Genomic DNA, 20,678 nt, shown 5'->3' on the forward strand with positions numbered 1-20,678 from the left:
TACAAGGAGAGACTTCAGGAGTGTCAGTTATCAATGAATTGTTCCTATCTTAGTGATTGCAGAAATACAAGGAGGTCCTTTATGCTAAATGTCTGTTAGGACGGTGACCTAAGTCAACCCTATTGGCAAAGTAATAAAAGGGGTTCTCAAGCTATCCTATCAGAGTGATCATATCTATATTCTGCAGATTACTTTACTCTTTACACTGCCAAGAAATCTTTACAAAAGAAACAACTTATGCCATCTTGGTGTGGTAGCTCAATGGTTAGCAGTTAATCAGTTTTGTAAAATGGACTTTGTGGATGCAGCACAAACACAGAAGAGTCATTTAGTTGTAGGTTTTACCAAACCCAATGAAAGAGGTCGGTGGCCAGATATGGCCCATCCAATGTCACCTGTACCAATGTTGAGTTTTGGTAAAGTTTTCTATTTCTCCCCAAAATACTGAAATGGACCAACACACCAAAGGCAATTTTACAAGTCCACTGGGGAGGCTTGACATTTAGGGTGAGTGCAGTTTCTGAGCACCCCATCTGATGGAAGGTGAAATGTATGCTCTGTGTGTGATCCTCATATCACTATACATGGAGGATGATAGCCATTTGACTGTTGAAGTGGTAAATTCAATCATTGTCTTCCGCGTCATGTATGAAAAGTGCTGGAGTTCTGAGTACGAGTGCAGCCAATGACAACATCTACATGGAGTTTGTATGTTCTCAGTGTTTGCGTGGGTTTCCTCCTACACCGATAAGGCGTTTAGACTGCAAGCCCTACTTGGAACAACGAGTGACAACAATATCTGTAAAGTGCTGTAGAATATGTTGGTGTTCTGCAAGCAAAATAAATAAATGATGTGTCCTTGACAGTGGATAAGATCCTTCACCCCACGATGAGAATGGAGGTGATCTGTGGCATTTCATTTTTTTTATAGCACTGTTGAATTTCTTTTAGGTAATATGCTGCCTTAGTGCCTGAAGCTCTAGAATAGAGGATACATAATGTTATTCCTTTCCATTCTATTACATTTCTCAGAATTTTGATTTTTCCACGCTCTTTAGTCTCTTTTTCTCCCAACAGGTTTTCTTGTTATTCAGTTTATGTCTTATAAATGATGACCTTTTATTATTATTATTTAAAGGGATCATAAACGCTTTTTTTTCTGACTATCATATTGGAAGAAAGGCTATTCTTCTCCTACTTTTAGAGGTCTTCTCCAGGACGCCATTCGCATGAATCCCGTTTTTTCTCGGTATGTAATAAGTTCTCTCGCAGGACTGGGGGCGATCCCCACCGCTCAAGCAGCACTGGAGGCGTCCCCAATGCTGCCAGAGAACTCTCTCCAGTGCCACCTCCATCTTCGTCAGCATCGGCCTCTTCACCTTCTTCTTTCAGCACGCGGTGGGTCAAAATTAAATGCAAGCGCAAGTCAGCTCTGCCAGCGGGCCTCGGGCAGAGCTGACTTCACATGCGGGCGGACATTTTTTGTGGCCGCTTACGCGAGCATGCGCGTTACGCTCCTGTAGTTCTATGGCCGCCCGCATGTGAAGTCAGCTTTGTCTGAGGCCCGCTAGCAGAGCCGACTTGTGCATGCGTTTAATTTTGACCGATCACGCGCCAGAAGAAGGTGGTGAAGAGACTGATGCTGAAGAAGATGGAGGCGGTGCTGGAGAGAGTTCTCTGGCAGCATTAGGGACGCCCCCAGTGCTGCGAGAGGACTCATTTGCATACTGAGAAAAACTGGGATTTCAGGCGAACGGCAGCCTGGAGAAGACATCTAAATGTAGGAGAAGAATAGCCTTTCTTAAGGCTATTCCGACATGTTAGTCAGGAAAAAAAGCATTTGAATGATAGGATCCCTTTAATCTCTTTAGAAGTGTCAATAGAGGACCAGACCCAATAAAACTAGTGCCAATAATTTTCTAGTTGGTAACATTATTAGTTTTATTTCTTTTTTTATGTATGAACAAAGCACTCTTAAGAGACAGATTTAGTGGTTAAACTTTTACCATCCACGGTTTAGTTTTTATTCATAGGCTGAACACAATTGCTATTTACAGTACATGAATGTAGAGATTCTACAGTTTATTTTGTAATGTAAACAAGAAACTCCTTATCCAGAGGAATAGAATTCGAGTAAAATAAGCCAGTCCAGAAAGTATTTACACAATTTAAAATATATTTTATACTCACTGGATAATACACTGAGCGATTTTGGTTAAATTATTATCTACGAAACTATAGGATCTGACAATGTAAAAATACAATAAAACATTCTCTTCTTTATAAGGTAGACAGTAAAATCACGCTAAAAATAAAAAAGGAAATGACAAAGCAATGCATACCATTTCAAGGTAAATGTACATAAATAAAAAGATACAACTAAATTTAAAAAGTGAAATAGAAAACAAAAAAACCCCTCTACCGTGAATAACACAACAAATCATTCATACATATTAACCATTAATTCAATAATTAGCAGTGTTCTTTAAAAAAAATAGATTTATCCTGTAATTATAAATAACACAGCTGATGTGGGGTGGCAAAAATCCGTACACCCTTCTAGTGAAATGCATTAAATTATATACAAAATATCCATCATCCTTATGTTATTAGTAGTAATACCCCATGCACCGTGATCTAGATTATTACATTCTAGATTAAAAACTCGGGAGCATGCCTACCCAACATAAAGCACCAAACCAACAACTTACCCCTAACATGGTCCAATAGACAGTTGTGGTTGGAAAGCTAAAGAAGGTGACTTCAAAATGGAAACGCAGGGTCATACCAACATGAACAAGGCTGGAACGCAGCAAATACGGACGGACGGTTCTCCTACACTATTGCTTAGGATTGATGGTGAATAAGAAACAAGGCAAGGTCTTACTGTACACACTTGTTAAAAATAGGACAAATAAAGCAAGAAATGGGAAATTATGTACACGATGGCAAGGAACCAAATAAAAAAAGATGATTGAAATTTGTACATATGTAAAAACCAACACCACATCTAAACAATGGATAGAAAATTAAAAATCGGGAAAATGGTATATATCCAAACGGGTATAAACGGATATGATAGTCCACTGAAAAGAAAACCAAACACAACGGTTTACTCATAAAATGAGCGTTTAGATGTCTTATTTTTACATTTTCAGAGTAAAGTCTCCACTGTACGGAAATAATCTCGCTGACCAGCCAGAATACACATTAACATTGGCTCTGTCAGACAGAACTGTTCTCGCTTGAGAAGCCATATTGCTTTTTTCTAGAACGGGATAGATTTCTTTTGGTAAAATTCTAGGATTTACAGAAAATATTCATTGACATGGATATTAGGATGACTAATATATTTCTCAGTGGCTTCATGAATGACAATAGCAAGAAAACATATGAATCCAAAAGGATAGCTATAAAATAATACTCCGCTTTTACCATATACAGTTTCAAGGTGCTTTTAGACTTTGAGTTGTAGCTATTGGCTTGAAATAAGGGTCCATGATGCCCATTTAGGATAATATATGTAGAAGACGTTTCTGAGGATAACGCCTAGAAAACAAGTCTGTCTTTACATATAGTAATGTAAATCCTTATTTACTGAAGCCATGTTGTCTACACTCAAAGTATGATGGATATTTTACAAGTGTCAGGATTATACTATTACTTACATGTTTCTTCTGTTTCAACCCAAACATTACGCATTATGTTAATGGGGTTATCCAGTTTCTACTATTAATGCCCTATCCTTAGGCTAGGCTATAAATATTAGATCTGTGGGGTTCTGACAGCTGGGACTCCCACCGATCAGCTGTACTGAGACAACATGGCTCTCGGTAAGGTCTACATTCTGGAAGCAGCGCTGCTCACTCACCATACAAACTGTATTCGTCAATAATAGAAACTGGTTAACCCCTTTAAGCCTGACACTTACTATATAGGGTATATTTCATGACTTTAATTTTAATAATTAAGGAATTCAAATATTTTTAGATGACATATCTAAGACCATTAAGATCTCCAAATCTCCAAACACTGGTAGTCAATAAATTAAACAATGGTAAATTCAAGGTTGTATTCATCTAGTGATAAGAACTATAAACCAGACAGCAATGCCATCTTATATATTTAAGGGAAATATTGGTAAAAATAAATAGGTCATAAGGTCCTAGAACTAAACGGCTTTATCCATCAGGTTATTTTAAGGTAAGTATTATGGCACAGCATAGGTTACATATCTGTTGTGTTTACTGTTAGTGTGAACACTATATTGGATGGATAAAGCAGTGCCTAAGGGCTAGCTCACACGGGGCGTGGATTGGTGGATTTTGGTCCTGATTGTGATGCGGGAAGCCGCGTCACAATAGGGCCAAAATGCGCCTGCCACGACTGTCACGGCTTCCAACAGTCGCGGCTTCCCGCTCTGGAGTAGGCACAAATGAATGGGCCTAGTACGGAGGGTGCTGCCGCAAGGTGGACGCCAGGGCTGGAACACCCATGGAATCCGCCTGAAGAAAGAGCAGCTCAGCAACATGCCACTCACGGAAAAAATTAAGTTTGCGGTCTACATAGACCTCCATTGTGAGGGGGCGGATTCTGACGTGGATTCAGCACCAAAATCCATCCCCTCTTGCCCTGTGTGAACGAGCCCTAAGACTCCAGCACCTGAGATGGCCCATTCTTCTCTTCCCCACACAGATAAGGGGTCCACAATTATCCTTCACCCATCCGATTCTTTCTCTATGAGAGTACTTGTTATTTAGCCAGTTTTTAGGCCGACCGGGACTAGAGCCAAGTCTGATACTGTCTATACTAGAAACAGTAAATACAACAGGTTAATACATTTGCAATAAAAGACCACCAAAGCAGGCTGTTATATATATATTATTGCTTAATAGGCATTTATACCCAATAAATTAGATTTAGGAGCAATTATACAGTTCTATTTCTCTCCAGTGTTCTATAGACTCAGTTGAAGATCTGATGGTCTTATTCTCTTATTCTGAAGGGGATACATAATTTTGTGGACATTTTGTCAGGGAAACATTTCAGTATACTAAATTTCACAGTTCTTTAAATTATAAAAGGAGACGAAAAGTACATGCCCAACCCAGTTCAATAAATGACAGTCCATCTGGATATAAGCTATATAACCAAAGTAAAATGACTATTAGAACAACCCGTAAATGAATTTAGAAAATACAATTGTAACTATAAAATCCTTGCCACCAATATCACAAGCCACAATCTACCATGAAATACATTCATAGGTGTTAAGTGCACACCATGGAAATAAACAATGAAAGTCAAACATGGACTATTGACATAGATACTATTGGTGGACCCGCAATGAGACTACCTGTGCGTGTACGCTTTGCATAAGTGCTGGACAATAAGCTCGCTAAATAATATCTAAAGGCCTCATGGAAATAAATTCTTACAGTTCTTCAATCCCTCAGACTGAAACACCAAGTTATGACTAGAGGTCATGAAAGTTTCTGCCGTCATGTCAGAAGGAGAGCCAGGCGAAGCTGGTCAGCAAAAGGAAGCACTACTGGACGTAAGAAGCAGCAGATTCACCAGCCATGTATAGGCTATAAGGAGTCACTCACCTGCTAGAAAGCTGAATTATTGAACTTTAATCCTCACACAACTGATTCCCTCAATGCAACATGTGCTTTGTGTAAACTGTAGACGTCTATTGAGAGAATATTCCACATACTGTTCTCGAAACTATCAGCACAGCACAGGACGTAACAATTCACCCTAAGGGGAACATCATATCTGTATATACTTCTATATATATATATTTATATATTTATTTATATATTGTATTCTACAGTAAACTATATAGCAATCACATGTAAACATCATTGTTGTATGGGAATACTATGACAGATAAAGGCAGATCTACAATAAGGTGTTTGCCAAAGAGGTATGTTCAATCCTGGGGTTCACACGGGAGCTGCTGGAAACTTTGGCAAAACATAAAAAAATAAGACCGGACTTATCTACCGGTGACTATTTAAAGAAGTAAGGCTATGTCTCCTAAACTACACATAATGGCTTAAATCCTACATTCTATGCTACCCTGGTAAACATATAGAAAACGGCTTCAGCAGTCCCAGTTCTCAAGTGTAGATGGCGCTATTTACAACACTCCCGTGTCATTGGAAAGAATGGCTTTTGTACTAAGCTAAAATGTCAACTCGAGAAACACTTCTGTTTCTGTCAGGATATGGCGGGAATTATTCCAGCTTTGTATTGCTGTCAGTCACGTCATGATATCATGAAATCAATGCATACAATAAGGTGAGGAGGAGGAGGAGGATAATCTCCTTGGTAATCTTTGGGAATAAGTCATACTCTGTGACAGAAAACATTATCTATTGAACATACATCAGGATACAGGGCAATGACATAAAACCCTACATTGGGAATACTGGATTTATGGCTACATTGACGACACCTGAACTGCAAATTCAATACTGCATGCAAGTTATTCGTTCCGATTCGCTATTGGGAAAACTAGCGTCAGAAGATCTAGAAACTGAATTCTCTTTTCAGGCCTGGCAGACTGATGCCCTCGTCTTCAATCTCAACTCTGATAAAGGAATGTGAACATTACATAGACAAGCGTTAGGTTCATTCATTAATACGCTGCATCTTTTTGTGCGACTTCCACAAAACTGGCTACGAATTAATAGAAAGGCAGGAGGGTAAGATTCTCGGAAGGAAAGAAAGGTAAGAAACGCAGGGAGAAGAATCACAACGGCGTCTCCAGACCGAGATCCAGTGTCAGACACACGCAGACTAGATTTCAGTTTCACGATCGACATAGTTTTCAATGCCCCGATCTTCCAGGTTTACAGTCCATGAATGACTCTTAATGTACGAGGATTACATTGGATCTTTTGCAAACACCTCACTAGAGTGCATAGTTCAAAATGAAGCAAACGACAATATGAAATACAGTACATGTGAACCATAAATACATTAAATTTTTTTCCTTTTTAAAGAATATATATCTTTCTATTAAAAGTAGTTTTGTCATCCAGACTATTCACAAAAGACTTTTTTTTTTTTTTCTTTTTTTTTTGTGGTGATTTGTTTTACACACTACAGACAAAAATGTTATGGAGAACACAGCTGCAACCACGAGGGGAGAGGGAAAGAAGTTATGTTTATAGACGCACCCGAAAAAAGCAAGGATACTCAAATGTGGCAGTGAGACAGCAACACCATGGGAAGATCACATACAGAAGCAGCTTTGTTCAATGTAAACATCAATTCAAAAGGATAAAGTCTTTTGTATCTGTATTCCACTTTGTTTCAGAAACGTAAACATGTTGGAAGTGCCTTGACTGAGGTATTGAGGTACTCCTCCATAATAAGGCTGTCATCGATGCAGACTTCTCTGTGCCTCTTTCAGCAAGCTGTCAAAATCCATGGATTCGTACTTGCTCTTCATCCCAGCCGCCGACGGCTCGGCTGCATTTGAATCTGATGATCAAATGAGAAAAACAAAGTTACAGCGGTCTGTCAGATGTGTAGCATGGATCAACAGTTCAAGACCTCTCCTTGCTTTCAGCTAATGGAAACATTCTTGTTTATCGGGAGTTGCCAGTTCCAAAAGGCTCTTTCAGGCCGAAGCCCCACGTTGTAGAAATGCAGCTATTTCTTTGTTGCAGATTTTGCTGCGTTTTTTTGAGCAGATGGGAGAAGTATAAAAGCTTCCTAGATATTTCCCATTCCTTTTGTAGCCAATTTATGGTTTTAGTTCAAAAAACGCTGCAAAATCTGCAATAAAAAAAGCAGTGTTTCAGCAACGTGGGGCCTTAGCCTCAGGTTTATTTGCAGGCTGACTCTCTCTGCATTGCTTTATCTTTTTGAGATCACAAAGGTATGTTCCTGCACCTATGAAAAGCCCCTATATGGCACTTCTATTTGTTTGGGAGGCATTTTGAACATGATGGATTTTTAGAGAGGACCTGTCAGTTTTCCTATCGTAAAGCATTTGTATTCTTTACGAAGGGGTGTACACCCCCACACTACCCTCTCCAATAGGTGCTGACATCAGCAGGTTATGTAGGGACATGTTCCTTTGACGAGATATCAGCCAGTTATCAATTTATTCATACATTTTTATGAGCAATAATAGAAAACCACAAGGAGCAGAAAGCGGGTCGTAAATTATATCAATGTGGAATGCAAATGCCTATTAAACAAACACGTCAAGAGTGGTGACAGGTCCCCTTTAAATCTAGAAAATTCAGAAGTAAAAAATTCCAGCTTGCATCCACGGTCCTTATAAAACTTAGCGTTTATTCCAGAATTAAAAAGCACACATGTTCACAAGCAATATCGTCTCGTAGGAATTTCCATCCCATTACATAGACTTGCTGACGCGTTTCGAAGACATGTAGTCTTCTTAGTCGTAGTGGCTACGACTAAGAAGACTACATGTCTTCGAAACGCGTCAGCAAGTCTATGTAATGGGATGGAAATTCCTACGAGACGATATTGCTTGTGAACATGTGTGCTTTTTAATTCTGGAATAAACGCTAAGTTTTATAAGGACCGTGGATGCAAGCTGGAATTTTTTACTTCTGAATTTTCTTGCTACATGACCCATAGCCGGTGGGATGGATTCCGGGCTTCTTCCGTCCTTTGGTTACATGGAATCTCACAGAACTCCTAGCAAGGATCATGCATAAAAGTTCATAAGTAAGTGGGCTGCATTTTTTCTTTTTTGCTTTTTCCCTTTAAATCTAGGTTCTGTAAATCCTTACAGACTAGTGATGAGCAAGTAGTATTCGATCGAATACCTCGACGGCATAGGAATGCCTGTAATCGGACGGACACCAAGGAGTTAAACACATCGAATATTCAAAGCATTTAACCCCTTGGTGTTTGGCTGATTACACGCATTCCTATGCCGGCGAGGTATTCTATTGAATACTACTCGCTCATCACTAGTACAGATATGAAACAGAGTTTGCAACACTTACATCCAGACTTTTTAATTTTCTGCAAGCTATATACTGATAGCACAATTCCCATCCTAACCTGTTGCAAAGAATAAGTGAAGGCAAAATGTAAAATCCCTCTAGAATACTCTTACTTCTTACTACTCTGCAATAGATCGAATAGACTGTTTTATAAGACTTCATGCACATGATTGTTTTTGCAAGCGGACTGTCTTAAGGTTTTTTTTTAACATACGACGCTTTTGAGTTTTGTCTGCTTTTTCACTGTTCCATTGATTTCAATGGCCTGCTCGGATCTGTGAAAATGGATCTGAATAGGACACGCTGTGGTATGGACACACAAATCCGTAAGACACTCGGCTTGCAAAATATTCAGGTGCATGAAGCCTAAACAATAAGCAAAATATTGTTAAAAGTTACATAAGCTACATAAATGGAAACTCCAAAATAAGCAGATGGCCATTATTCACATGCCACTGTCTATGGCTGTTTTCACATACAAAAATAGAGCATGTCTAATTTTTTTTTTTTTGAAGGCCATGAAAAATGGACAAAATACAAACAAACAAAAAACGGACATGTGAATAGATCTCCGTTCTCAAAACTGACATGTGATGGACATTACTAATCACTTTTTACAGTTGTGTGAATAAGCCCTTAGGCTACATTCAAACAACCAACGTGCAAAACGGCCATTATAAATGTCCATTTTTCATGACCGTCTTACACCTGGAGGGTGGCCATTTTCATGGATCCTCCATACATTGCGGTGTATGTAGGGATCTATTAAAAGGGACAAAAATGGAACATGACCTTTAAATTGACGATCCATTAAAACAGACCGTCAAAATAATTGTCATGTGAATATCCCCCATTCACAGACTTTTAACTTAATGCCGCCATGTGGCGTCTGTTAAAAAACATACTTCACCATGGCCATGATTCATCGTTGTGTGAATATAGCTATAAAGTCCTTTTATGCAGACATATACATTTATATAAGCCATCACTCATTTTCAGCAAAACCAATGGGACCCTGGGTGTTGTTGCCAAAATACAGAAGCTACTGTATGTGAGAAAGAGTCCTAAATTGTTATTCTTTGATGTTCTTATAAGGCTGCCATCAGGTGAAGCTAGGTGGGCAGTATCATGCACAAAATCCAACACATGCATAGGTTTCCCACAAACATGTAACTTACATGGCCTTTAAATTTACCTAGATCAGTGTATTTGGTCCAAAGAAAATGCCTGAGACCTCCGTAGCTCATGTGAAACGAGGGCTCGTTCCTTTTTCTCAGGGAGGGGCCCTTCTTTAAGGACAACGAAGCATCCTCATGATACCGGTATGTGATTAAACCATATTTGTCTCCCCTGGAATACAAGACAGGAAAGATAAACCTCAAGGTTCTACTAAAGAGATTCAAAGCAAATCGAATCTGGTGAGACTATAAAGTGCTATAATAGGCTTGTACCTGCTTCTACTGAGAATGAGACATTCAGTGATCTCTCCAAAAACTTCAAACCTTCTCTTCAGTTCATTCGCACTAATGCTGTTGGAGAGATTTCGGATGCAGATGAGACGTCCTTCATCCTGTACACAGAAGACAACATAAGAGTCACAACATAAGTCATGCAAAAAAAAACACAAGGTGAAGCTTTAATAGTTACAAAGGAGCCAATAAACATTATACTAGGTAGCAGCAGGTCGCTGTGGCTGCCATCCAGGTTACATTATTGGAATACAGGCGCCAATTATTATGTAACCCGTATTATGGCGACAGTGCGGGCTTCTGACACTGGCCTGCGAGATCATCTGAACGATAGTTGACCATGAAGAAAGTGATACGGAAGAATCTGTACATTTGGGAAGTGCTGATAAGGCAACTTCCTAATATAATGTTAAAAGCGGCTCCAGGGTAAATCTTCACATCAAGCTGCAAAAGAACAAATGGAAGCTGCAAATGCATCTAAGGAGGAAAGCAAAATCATTCCCTTCTATTATTTTGCAGCACTTTGGCAATTGTACAAGCATTATATCAAGCTAGTGGGTCCCCCGGGAATCATTTTATAGAATGGATTGCAACTTTATTTTACTCTGTTCAAAGAAACTGTGGGACAGCAAAAAGATCTCGTTGCTTAATATAGGTTTCAATGTATTACTTGGGCACCACTAGAAACTTCTAAACTATATTTAACACCCATTACAAGGTACAGAAAAAAACCTTTGTGTTAGACCAAAATGTAGTGTTCGTCGAATACCTCGCCGGCATAGGAATACGTGTAATCGGCAGAACACCAAGGGGTTGAACGCTTCGAAGATTCGATGTGTTTAACCCCTTGGTGTTCGGCCGATTACACGCATTCCTATGCCGGCGAGGTATTCGACGAATACTATTCGCTCAACACTAGTGGCTACTATTCTTGTAAATGTGAACACATTTCCTGTATTACTCTATATGAGCATCAGGGAATTGTCCGACAAGAGAGAAGAAGCTCTTACCCAGGTAGAAAATACTTTATGTATTTAATATAATCAGCTGATCTTTGCGTGACAAAAACTAAATGACAAATCCTATTAAAATCTGCTGAATTATGAATCGTGCATTAAGAATGTGAAGAGGTTGCACTACTCTCCCTTTATTGAATTTCCAATACATTTGGCTGGTAGCTGTTTAATTTTGAAGGACATCGTGGTCCATTTACATCTCAGCAGCAGCTTCGCTCTCGGCCGTTGGGTAGGGAACGTCGTGTTTTATTCTTCTATGAAGGAATAATCTCAAATTCTGCAACCTACAGATCTCTGATTACGGATAAAGGGATGGAGGGGGAGGAGAGGACAGATACACTTATTTTTTGCACTGGGGATTGTGGGGGGAAATGAAGGACTTTAAGTTCTTCACAGTAAGGCCTGGTTCACATCTGCGTTTGGTATTCCGTTCAGGGAGTCTGCTTAGGAACCCCGAAACGGAATCCTGAACGCATTAAAAAGCAGTCAGCTAAGAAACTACATGGACCCTTTAGACTATAATGGGGTCCGTGTGGTTTCCACTCCGTGTCTGCATGAATCATGCAGAGAGAAAAGTGTTTTTGCTCGCATGATTCGAGCAGACACCAAGCAGAAACCACACGGACCCCATTATGGTTTATGGGGTCTGTTAGGTTTCTTAGCTAACCACTTTTTAATGGGTTCGGTATTCCATTCAGGGGTCCCCAAGATTGCAGATGTGAACAGGGCAGAATGCAGCATGTGAACTGGGCCTAAAGAAAAAGTGCTAACAATTGCTTAAATATTCGTAAACATAAATAACAGTGCATCCATTTCGGATGTAATAGCTATGTCACTACTTCCCGATAACCTACATATATAACAAACACGGTATAGACTGAACATTAATGAAGAATTTTAATAGCTCTGATTTCTAGAAAAATATCACAGCCGAGATGGGGAATAGAAAGCATGTCCTATTTTCCACCAATTTGTGACACTTGCCTTTGGCCGGTACCAACATGAGCACTTAATAGCGAAATAGAATATGATATATAAAGTAATTTGTATTTTCAGCCTTGGACAGGTGTATGACAGATACTACAGCCCATGGATGGCATGCAGAGCTGACATACAGGACCTTGCTGTAAGTAGTCTTCTTGAATTTTTAGTAAAATTTTCAGAATCTTACAGACTATGCCCATGTTTGCAAACAATTGTATAATGCATAAAACATGATATATGGATCATCTTTGCGATAAGTCTTGATTAAAACTTTCCTATAGGCTGTAGACACAAAACAGGAGATCAAAGATTTATTGCAAAGTTGCTTCTTTTTTCATGTTAGATTTCGGGGGGGTTGTATCTCTTCTTATGACTGCTTATCTTCTAGAAGTAGGAACAAATACAAGGCCAGCATGTTTATTTGTATATGCTCTGCTTTTTTACACATAACACTCAGCAATACATCAGTCTATAATGTTACGGTTGCCCTCTCTGCAGCTGAATGACCTCACGTATGTACAGAAGCTGCTGTGTCAGGAAGGTTTACTGACCTCAAGAGCATTTCCCTTGCTTACTTAGACAATTGTATTCCCAAGGTCTTTATAAAAGTCTGACCCTGTATACAACGCCTTTGCAGAATATAAGTTAGCAGCAGTGGGCTAGCTCTGGGGAACCACAGTAGATAGGCAAGATGAATAGTCAGAGGCCATGCATTTAATGCAGGTGTAACTCGATGGCTGAGCTCTTAGAGGCAGTGTATACCATGACTAAAAGCGTGGGCTATTTCCCTTGTATTGATGCACTGAAGTGTAGGCTGACTGTTCTGTAAAGGAGAATGTATAGAATATGCTTCACTACTCACCATGGCCTTCTGCCTCCTCCTTTGGATTTGCCTCTGGCTCAAGTTTCCAGCCTGTCTCTGTTCATTGCTTTCACATCTGCTTAGGAACAGATACAAGAGACGTGAATAAAAATCAGTCATGTTATAGGTATATAAATTTATACATTCATTTCCTATTGTCAGCACCCAAAGAAAAGCCATAAGGCAAAAAATACATGTCACAAAAATGAATAATTTAAAGGCATAACCCATAGTATTGCAGAAAACCCCAGGGCCATCTCATCTGCCGTGACCAGATACTAAGTATCCAGCCCAAGCATCAGCACTGGAAAACATTAAGATATGGCAGGCTGAAATGTTATTGCAAGCTAAGCACTGTTAGCAAAAAAACAAAAAAAAAACAAAACACGTCTCTATAGGCTGCAGAGTATAGAAAGCGGACGCCACCTGGAATTTGTTTGATCTGCTACTTTCACTACAAGGCATCTCAATACAAGAAGGCTGCCATAATGTTGCAAATGTTTAAGATGTGTAATAGAGATGAGCGAGTACTGTTCGGATCAGCCGATCCGAACAGCACGCTCGCATAAAAATGAATGGACGTAGCCGGCACGTGGGGGGTTAAGCGGCCGGCCGCTGTCAAAGCGGAAGTACCAGGTGCATCCATTCATTTCTATGGAGCGTGCTGTTCGGATCGGCTAATCCGAACAGTACTCGCTTATCTCTAATGTGCAACAAAGGATCAAGCATGTTTGTGTGATGCCATGCACGTTCGGCACGCCTTTACTAGACATGTGTACCTGTGTGTCCTCTTGCTGTCGGATGAGCTTATAATTCTAGCAGTGGTCCGACTTTGACGATGGCTCTGCAGATTGGTTTGGGGATTCCTTCTCGAACATGACTTTGTTCTAAGAGGTGACAGACAGGCCTCGTCTGGAGAGCTGCAGTCACTGTCCTCAAAAACTGAGTCATACTCAGAGTTAATACATGTAACAATATCCTCTTCCTCTTTAAGAGTATTATCTGGAAAACCAAAGTGCTTAGTGAGACTCGCTCGAATCTCATGGTCTTTTAACACTTTAGTGTCTTGCATCAAAGACCCTTCAGTGACTGGAGCTTCAGACTGCTTCTTTTTCTTTTCACCAAAGTTTGGGAGGTCCAGAGACTTTGATATTTTTCTCTGGAATACAGTTTCTGATTTCTTCACCTGGCAATAATCATGGTCTCCAAAAGACCGAGAAAATGGCCTTTTAATTCCCACTGGCGTAGAGTTTGCTGGAAGGGACTCAGTTCGACTTAAATGTGCAAATAGTTCAGTCCTCTCTGGCTGCTTCTTTGTCAGCTTCCTATTTACAGACATGCGCACTTCAGCACCCTCTTCTTTGAGAGATTCTTTATTAACAGATTCTTCGTGTATCTCTGGTTTATACAGGTCTTCATCTGCAGGCTTGTATGGTGGAGTGGTGGGTGGGGTGAGCCCTTTTCGGAAAAAAGAAAGAAAAAAGATTACTCTTTTTACATTGCCAACAGTGCAGAGTATATATGATACATTCAAGATACGGCTATACATAAGATAGGTATTAAAGGGATTGTCCAACCACCATAAAAAAATACATTAAAAATAGCTCCTGTTCTGCCAGTTCCCTCTCCCCCTCTGATCTCCCGCCTCCAGTGATGTCCTGGTCCGTCACCAATTTAAACGATTTAAAAATATATATATTTTGGTGACTTAACAATCATGGACTCATGGTGATCAGCTTGGTTGTTGGATATAGACAAGATGATGCTCTTATATGCCTTATTGGTACAGTCTGATCAAAGACCAGCATCACCAAATTCTAGAACACAAGGTCTCTAAGCAGTGCTTAAACAACTTTGGCACTGCTTAGATTCCAGTTACTGAAAATTTGGCAACATGCTGAATAAATGAGTTTTATGGTCCAAGATTTCTAGCTTTTATAAAATACAGTATCCTGAATTTACATGAGACTTCATGGGGCAGTCCTGCAGGCGTGCGTCTACTAAGCTATGCTGCTGTAATACACTGAATTTCACCATGGTGCGACTATTGAAGGATTATCTTAACATTACAATTTGCTAATATTCTATAAACCATCACAAAAAGCTAGAGGTACATACCAACAACTGACTCATAATAAACTGTAAAAATATACATAAACAGAATACTGTCAGTACCTGCAGTCCCACACAATTCAACGGTAAGTCCTTGCTCAAAAGTCCTCTTCTCAAATGCAGAGCTGCTGCAAAACAACATAAGAAAACTAGATTGAACGTCAAATACATCCAGCTTTGACAGCTGATAAGCTAAGAAAACTAAAAAGATTACTGCATTTCCTCAAGTATCTTTATCTATTATAGGTCATCAGTATCAGGCTGATGGAGGTCTGACAGCAGATACCTCACCAAACAGCTATGTTCAACAGGTGATACACAGAGAATAGAGCAGGAAGCAGACAGCTCTGTTCTGTGTAGTGGCTGAGATGTAGTCACTGTAGCTTAGCTTCCATTCAAGCGAATGATGGGTGAGCTGCAGTAACCTGGTTTGGCCACTACACGCAGAACAGAGCTGTCTGCTTCCTGCTCCATTCTCTGTGTAACAGCCGCCCAGAAATGCTGGTCAGTAGAGATCCTGGGTATCAGGCCTCCACTGGACTAATATTGATGACCTACCGTTAGCATATGTCATCAACAATTTTACCCAAAAAACCCCTTTAGGATGAGGCCCTAGGTTGCGGAAAAGCTGGGTTATTTTTCTTGCAGTTTTTCCTGCATTTTCTTTTAGCCAAAGTTAAGTGGGATAGAGCAGAAGAGAGAAGTATAAGTACTCCCTTTTGAGTTTACTCCTGACTTCGGTTCAAAAAACACAGGAAATCTACAACAAAAAAGCAGCTTTTCCACAATGTGGGGCCTCAGCCTTATAACAGACCAGACGGAAATTGTCTAAGGAAAAAAAAATATTGTAAATGTAAAGAATTGCAGTTTCCACGAAACAATAATTCTGGAGCATCTAATTTTAGAAGAGAGATGTGCTGTTATTCCTACTAGAAATACATTGGAAATTGGGTGTTATCAGTCGAGGATTTGCTCTGCATAGACACACCTTTTTAACAATGGGAATGCTAACACCCAATTGTCTATTTATTTATGAATTTCTAGGAGCAATAATAGAGGAACAAAAAGAATTAGATTCCCCAGAACTGTTATTACATGGGGATTGTAATAATGTATCCTGAGTGATGACATCTCTTAGGGCTAGTTCACACAGGGATTCCACATGTGTATATTCCGTCACGGCTGCCGCAATGGGATACCAGTGCAGTGCATGGCATCCCATCGCAGCTTTCTGCACCAGATTAGGCCCAAATGAATGGGCCTAGTACGGAAGGTGCTGTCGCGAGGCAGACGCCGCAGCTGAATCAGCCACGGAATCCGCCTGAAGAAAGGGCAGCTCGCTTCTTTTTTCCGCTAGTGGGAACAAACCGCTAGCAGAAAAAAGAACGCTAGCGGTCTACATAGACCTCTATTGTGAGGGGGCGGATTTTGAGGAGGATTCTGCGCCAAAATCCGCCCCCTCTTGCCCCGTGTGAAGTAGCCCTTACTTTCCACAAGGTGGCAGTGTGAGCACTGTGCATTTAGGAGCCAATACAGAAGCCTATATAGTTTAAGTACATACATTTGCCTTGTCTATAGCTTCAGTAATTTGTGATCAGGCTGAAAAATTTATTTCCATTTTGATCCATCCATTTTTTTTTTGCATCTGCAAATAAAAGAATGCTGAAATCTTTATTTTCCAGCACCACTTTGCGATGAATCTATGGCAGCACATGTTTATCACGGCCTCATAGACTTGACTGAAACAAGTAGAGAAAAAATAGTGGATGTAATCTTTTCTCACTGGTCCTTGGTCCGTGAAACAAACGACTTGTGAATGGCTCCATTCGCTACAATGGGTCCACTTCTGGCCGTGTGCTGTCTGTTTTTTTCTCGAAGATAAATTGTTCATGTGAAAGAGTCCTTATACAGATATAGGAAGGCATGAAAAATACAGAGAAAACATCAGGCAAAGATTGCATTATATTAATATAAAAAGTGCTTACGTTTCGGTCAAAGACATAGGAGAGCAATTGGAATTATCTGAAAGCATAAAAATAAATGATGGCCGCATGAGAATAGAACAAATACAATCAGGTGATCTATGCAATAATAATTTCCCCCACTGGATGGCGCTAGAGCTTACAGAACCCTTAAAGGTACATTAGTGATCTAATACTTGGTCTGACTAGAATGCTGAAATCCCAATTACTTGTAGTATACGAGAGATGATGTATGCTGGAAAACATACCGCTCCCTGCTACAAGAAGCGTGCTCACGGTAATATTTGTAAGTACATGGTACCATACATTACCAGCAAATCCTTTACAATGCTTCATGGCTGATGCACATTCCTCTAAGAACCGCTTATTTCTACACAGCTACATATATATACAGGGATATAGACTTGCATGTACTGATACACAGGGATTGACAGGGAAGGGCTTTAACCCTATTCTCGTCACTGGCTGCAACTGGAAATAATGTAAACCCTGTTACAGGCAAATGCAGTCATATTGAGAGTATTACTGGTGATGTCTGGTCACAGCCCAGCTTTTGGCACTGCTCAGATTTCGGTCATTGAAAAAGTGACAATATTCCAAGCACACTGATCTAAGAGGACTGTGCCTCCGATGCTTGACAGATTTACATGAACCAATTTCTGTACAGAGCTATATAAATACAGGTGGTCTATGGGCCCCTTCATTCAGGAAATCAGCAGAGGTCTGAGATCTGAGACTTCACCAATGTTATCTTCAATCTGTCACATACTGTATATACTGTATAAGTGGGAATGCCTACTAATCTATACTTGTCAGAATGGAGGGATCCACATCGGATTTCTATCAATGTTACAGATCCTTCTCTTGTCCTTTAGGGCACATTTTGATTTTGTTAATTAATTTCCTAGGAGTTTGGGTGGGAAGATCTGTAGGCAAACCCATGGATTTAGGGAGGGTGACTGACATGGAGTAGGGTTTAAGCTGCAAAGCTGTGTCACACCATTGGTATATATCCGCTTTGAGAAACCTGCCTGAACTATTGTATCTGCCCTGCCCACACTCCTGGAATGTAATTGCTTTAGAAAATTCTGCTTATTCTATGTCACTGCTCTCTTTGCTGTAAAGGGAATGCTGGTAAGTCATAGTTCACATCTGCACTACGCTTTCTACTATTAATCTTTCTATTGGCGTCTGTCTATTTCCAATAGTGTCCACCATCTAGATTAGAATTTGCAATGGAGCCTTGAAAACAGATATGAAAGCAAGGTATGTTCACAGGACAGAATTTGGCACTGAATTTTAGGTGGATTCTGCCTGATAACTCCCATTAAAGTGAATGGGAGGGGGGGAAAATAGTATGGTTGGGGCAGAATTTGGGTCCATTCACATGTAGGAAAATGGTGAGAAATGTAGTGTGGAATTTCAGCGCTGAAAAACAAGCCTTGCTGAAAAAGGAACCCATTGAAGTCAATGGGAGGCTTTTTTTTTTCAGCACTGAAATCCCACACTAAATTCCTCACCATTTTCCTCTGTGTGAATGGCCCCTAAGGCTGCATGCACACGGAGTTACGCCAGCTTGTAAAAATCCTCATTCACAGTCGTACACGCGAGCACAGCGGACGGCTCCCGAACACTCCCATTGAAGTGAATGGGAAGTGTTCGGGAGCCGTCCGCTGCGCTCGCGTGTACTGCTGTGAATGAGGATTTTTACAAGCCGGCGTAACTCCGTGTGAATGCAGCCTTAGATATGAAAAATGCAGCTTTAAATTCTTGAAGCTGAATTTTTCAGCTAGGAACCAGATAAATGTGCCTATTCACAGGGAATCTGCAGAAGAATCAAGCACGACGGTGATTTTTTCCATGTCTTGCTACGATCTCTACCTCTCAGTGAAAGCAATGGGAGGCAGATTCAGGTCAGAATCTACCACAGATTCGGGGACGAAACCGCGGCAGATTCCTCCATGTCACCCTAGCCTTAGACTATTCTATGTCTGTTGATGAGCTGGCAGGATAGTAGAGTAGAGTTGGCGTTCTCACAACTTGTTGCAGCAATTCTGACAGTGGGCATATACTGCATATACGGTATGTGACACTAGTGAGTGATGTCTTCAACCGTACATAAATCATACCAAACTGCTGTTATAGTGAACCAAGCCCTTGGTTTATTTGCACATGATTTTCAGATCTGTCTTACCTAAGGGATGGTACGGTTGGTTGGCAATGTGTGCTTCTGGGGCATTACTCTCAAGGATGTCCAAATCCTGTAGAGCTCTGTCCAGTTCTGTTTGGCCATTTGCTTCATTTGACTCTTCGACTTCTATTTCAGCAACCTGCTCTTCATCAACAAAAGGTTCCACTGTCAAACAGAGGTTGTGTGCTGCTGGGAGCTGGCGGTCCGCCTCTGTCCGTGCTATACACATCTGTGGGGAGGCTTCATCATGACACCAGAACTCTGGGTTTAGTCTGCTTGAACGTCTCACATAAACAGAGCATTCCTGTCTAGAAGCAGATTTATTGGTCACCTGCTCTTGAGCAGTATGAGATGGGCTTCCAGAACCTGCCCCCATACATCGACCCTCTTTTCTGAGAGCCAGATATGGCTTTTCAGTTTTCTCCAATACAGATTTGATCCCCTTCCCCCACCCCCCTTCTACTTTATCTTGTGACAATCGACTACAAGATAAATGAGTGAATGCTGCATATACTGGCTGTGCCAGCCGGTATGGCTTGCTCACATCCTCACAAATGTCTCTCGCTAGGAGTTCTTTCAGGATTGAGGACCCGGATTTGGTTCGCCTTGTCCTTTTAAGCATACCCAGTGCAAGACAGTTCCCTTTGGCATTTGCCAAGTTCACCTTGTTTCCACAAGTATGTGTGGAGTCGCTTTTAGTTCTCCTTAAGAGACTGTTTGATTGCTGGTGTTTCTCATCACTGTCTTGCTTTTTGGGTGGAAGGCAGTAGGTGTGCATATACCGGATGAGGTCTACCACCGCTTGCTTTTCCCTCTCACATGTGAACTGTGGATCCTGACCCTGTAAAGCATACACTGGCGAGGAGCTTGCAGATTCATCTTCGCTGTGCTCCTCTTCATTTAAATCATTTTCTTCTTTATTGCTTTCATCCTTAGCTGCAGGTTGAGGGACACGTGTAGTCGATATCAAATGCTTGTGTAATTCACTACAGCTTCTGCCCTGTGCTTGAGGAATGCCAGTAGTTCTTTCTGTTGAACTATCCACCTGCAAGAA

The 20,678-nt window shown here is 40.6% G+C and overlaps 2 protein-coding genes across 5 annotated transcripts in view; one reads left to right on the forward strand and one right to left on the reverse strand.

The window, feature by feature from the left end:
• Positions 1-20,678, forward strand: part of PDE6A (phosphodiesterase 6A) — a 478,514-nt gene that overhangs the window by 60,379 nt on the left and 397,457 nt on the right. The window lies entirely within an intron of this gene.
• The window catches only part of PPARGC1B (PPARG coactivator 1 beta), a 65,869-nt gene continuing 47,177 nt past the window's right edge, over positions 1,987-20,678 (reverse strand). Inside the window, exons 5-12 of one of the 4 annotated variants that reach the window (XM_075274662.1) lie at positions 19,628-20,669; positions 17,437-17,473; positions 15,515-15,576; positions 14,119-14,797; positions 13,340-13,418; positions 10,460-10,578; positions 10,204-10,358; positions 1,987-7,500 (exon numbers count right to left, since the gene is read on the reverse strand). In XM_075274662.1, the coding sequence (XP_075130763.1) occupies positions 7,397-7,500; positions 10,204-10,358; positions 10,460-10,578; positions 13,340-13,418; positions 14,119-14,797; positions 15,515-15,576; positions 17,437-17,473; positions 19,628-20,669 (2,277 nt within the window). In that variant the 3' untranslated portion in view covers positions 1,987-7,396. Of the gene's footprint in view, positions 7,501-10,186; positions 10,359-10,459; positions 10,579-13,339; positions 13,419-14,118; positions 14,798-15,514; positions 15,580-17,436; positions 17,474-19,627; positions 20,670-20,678 lie in introns of all 4 variants that reach the window. The other 3 variants (XM_075274661.1, XM_075274659.1, XM_075274663.1) reach the window with 3 other exon arrangements.

This window comes from Leptodactylus fuscus, chromosome 5 (genome assembly GCF_031893055.1).
Source record: "Leptodactylus fuscus isolate aLepFus1 chromosome 5, aLepFus1.hap2, whole genome shotgun sequence".
Lineage (NCBI taxonomy): Eukaryota > Metazoa > Chordata > Amphibia > Anura > Leptodactylidae > Leptodactylus > Leptodactylus fuscus.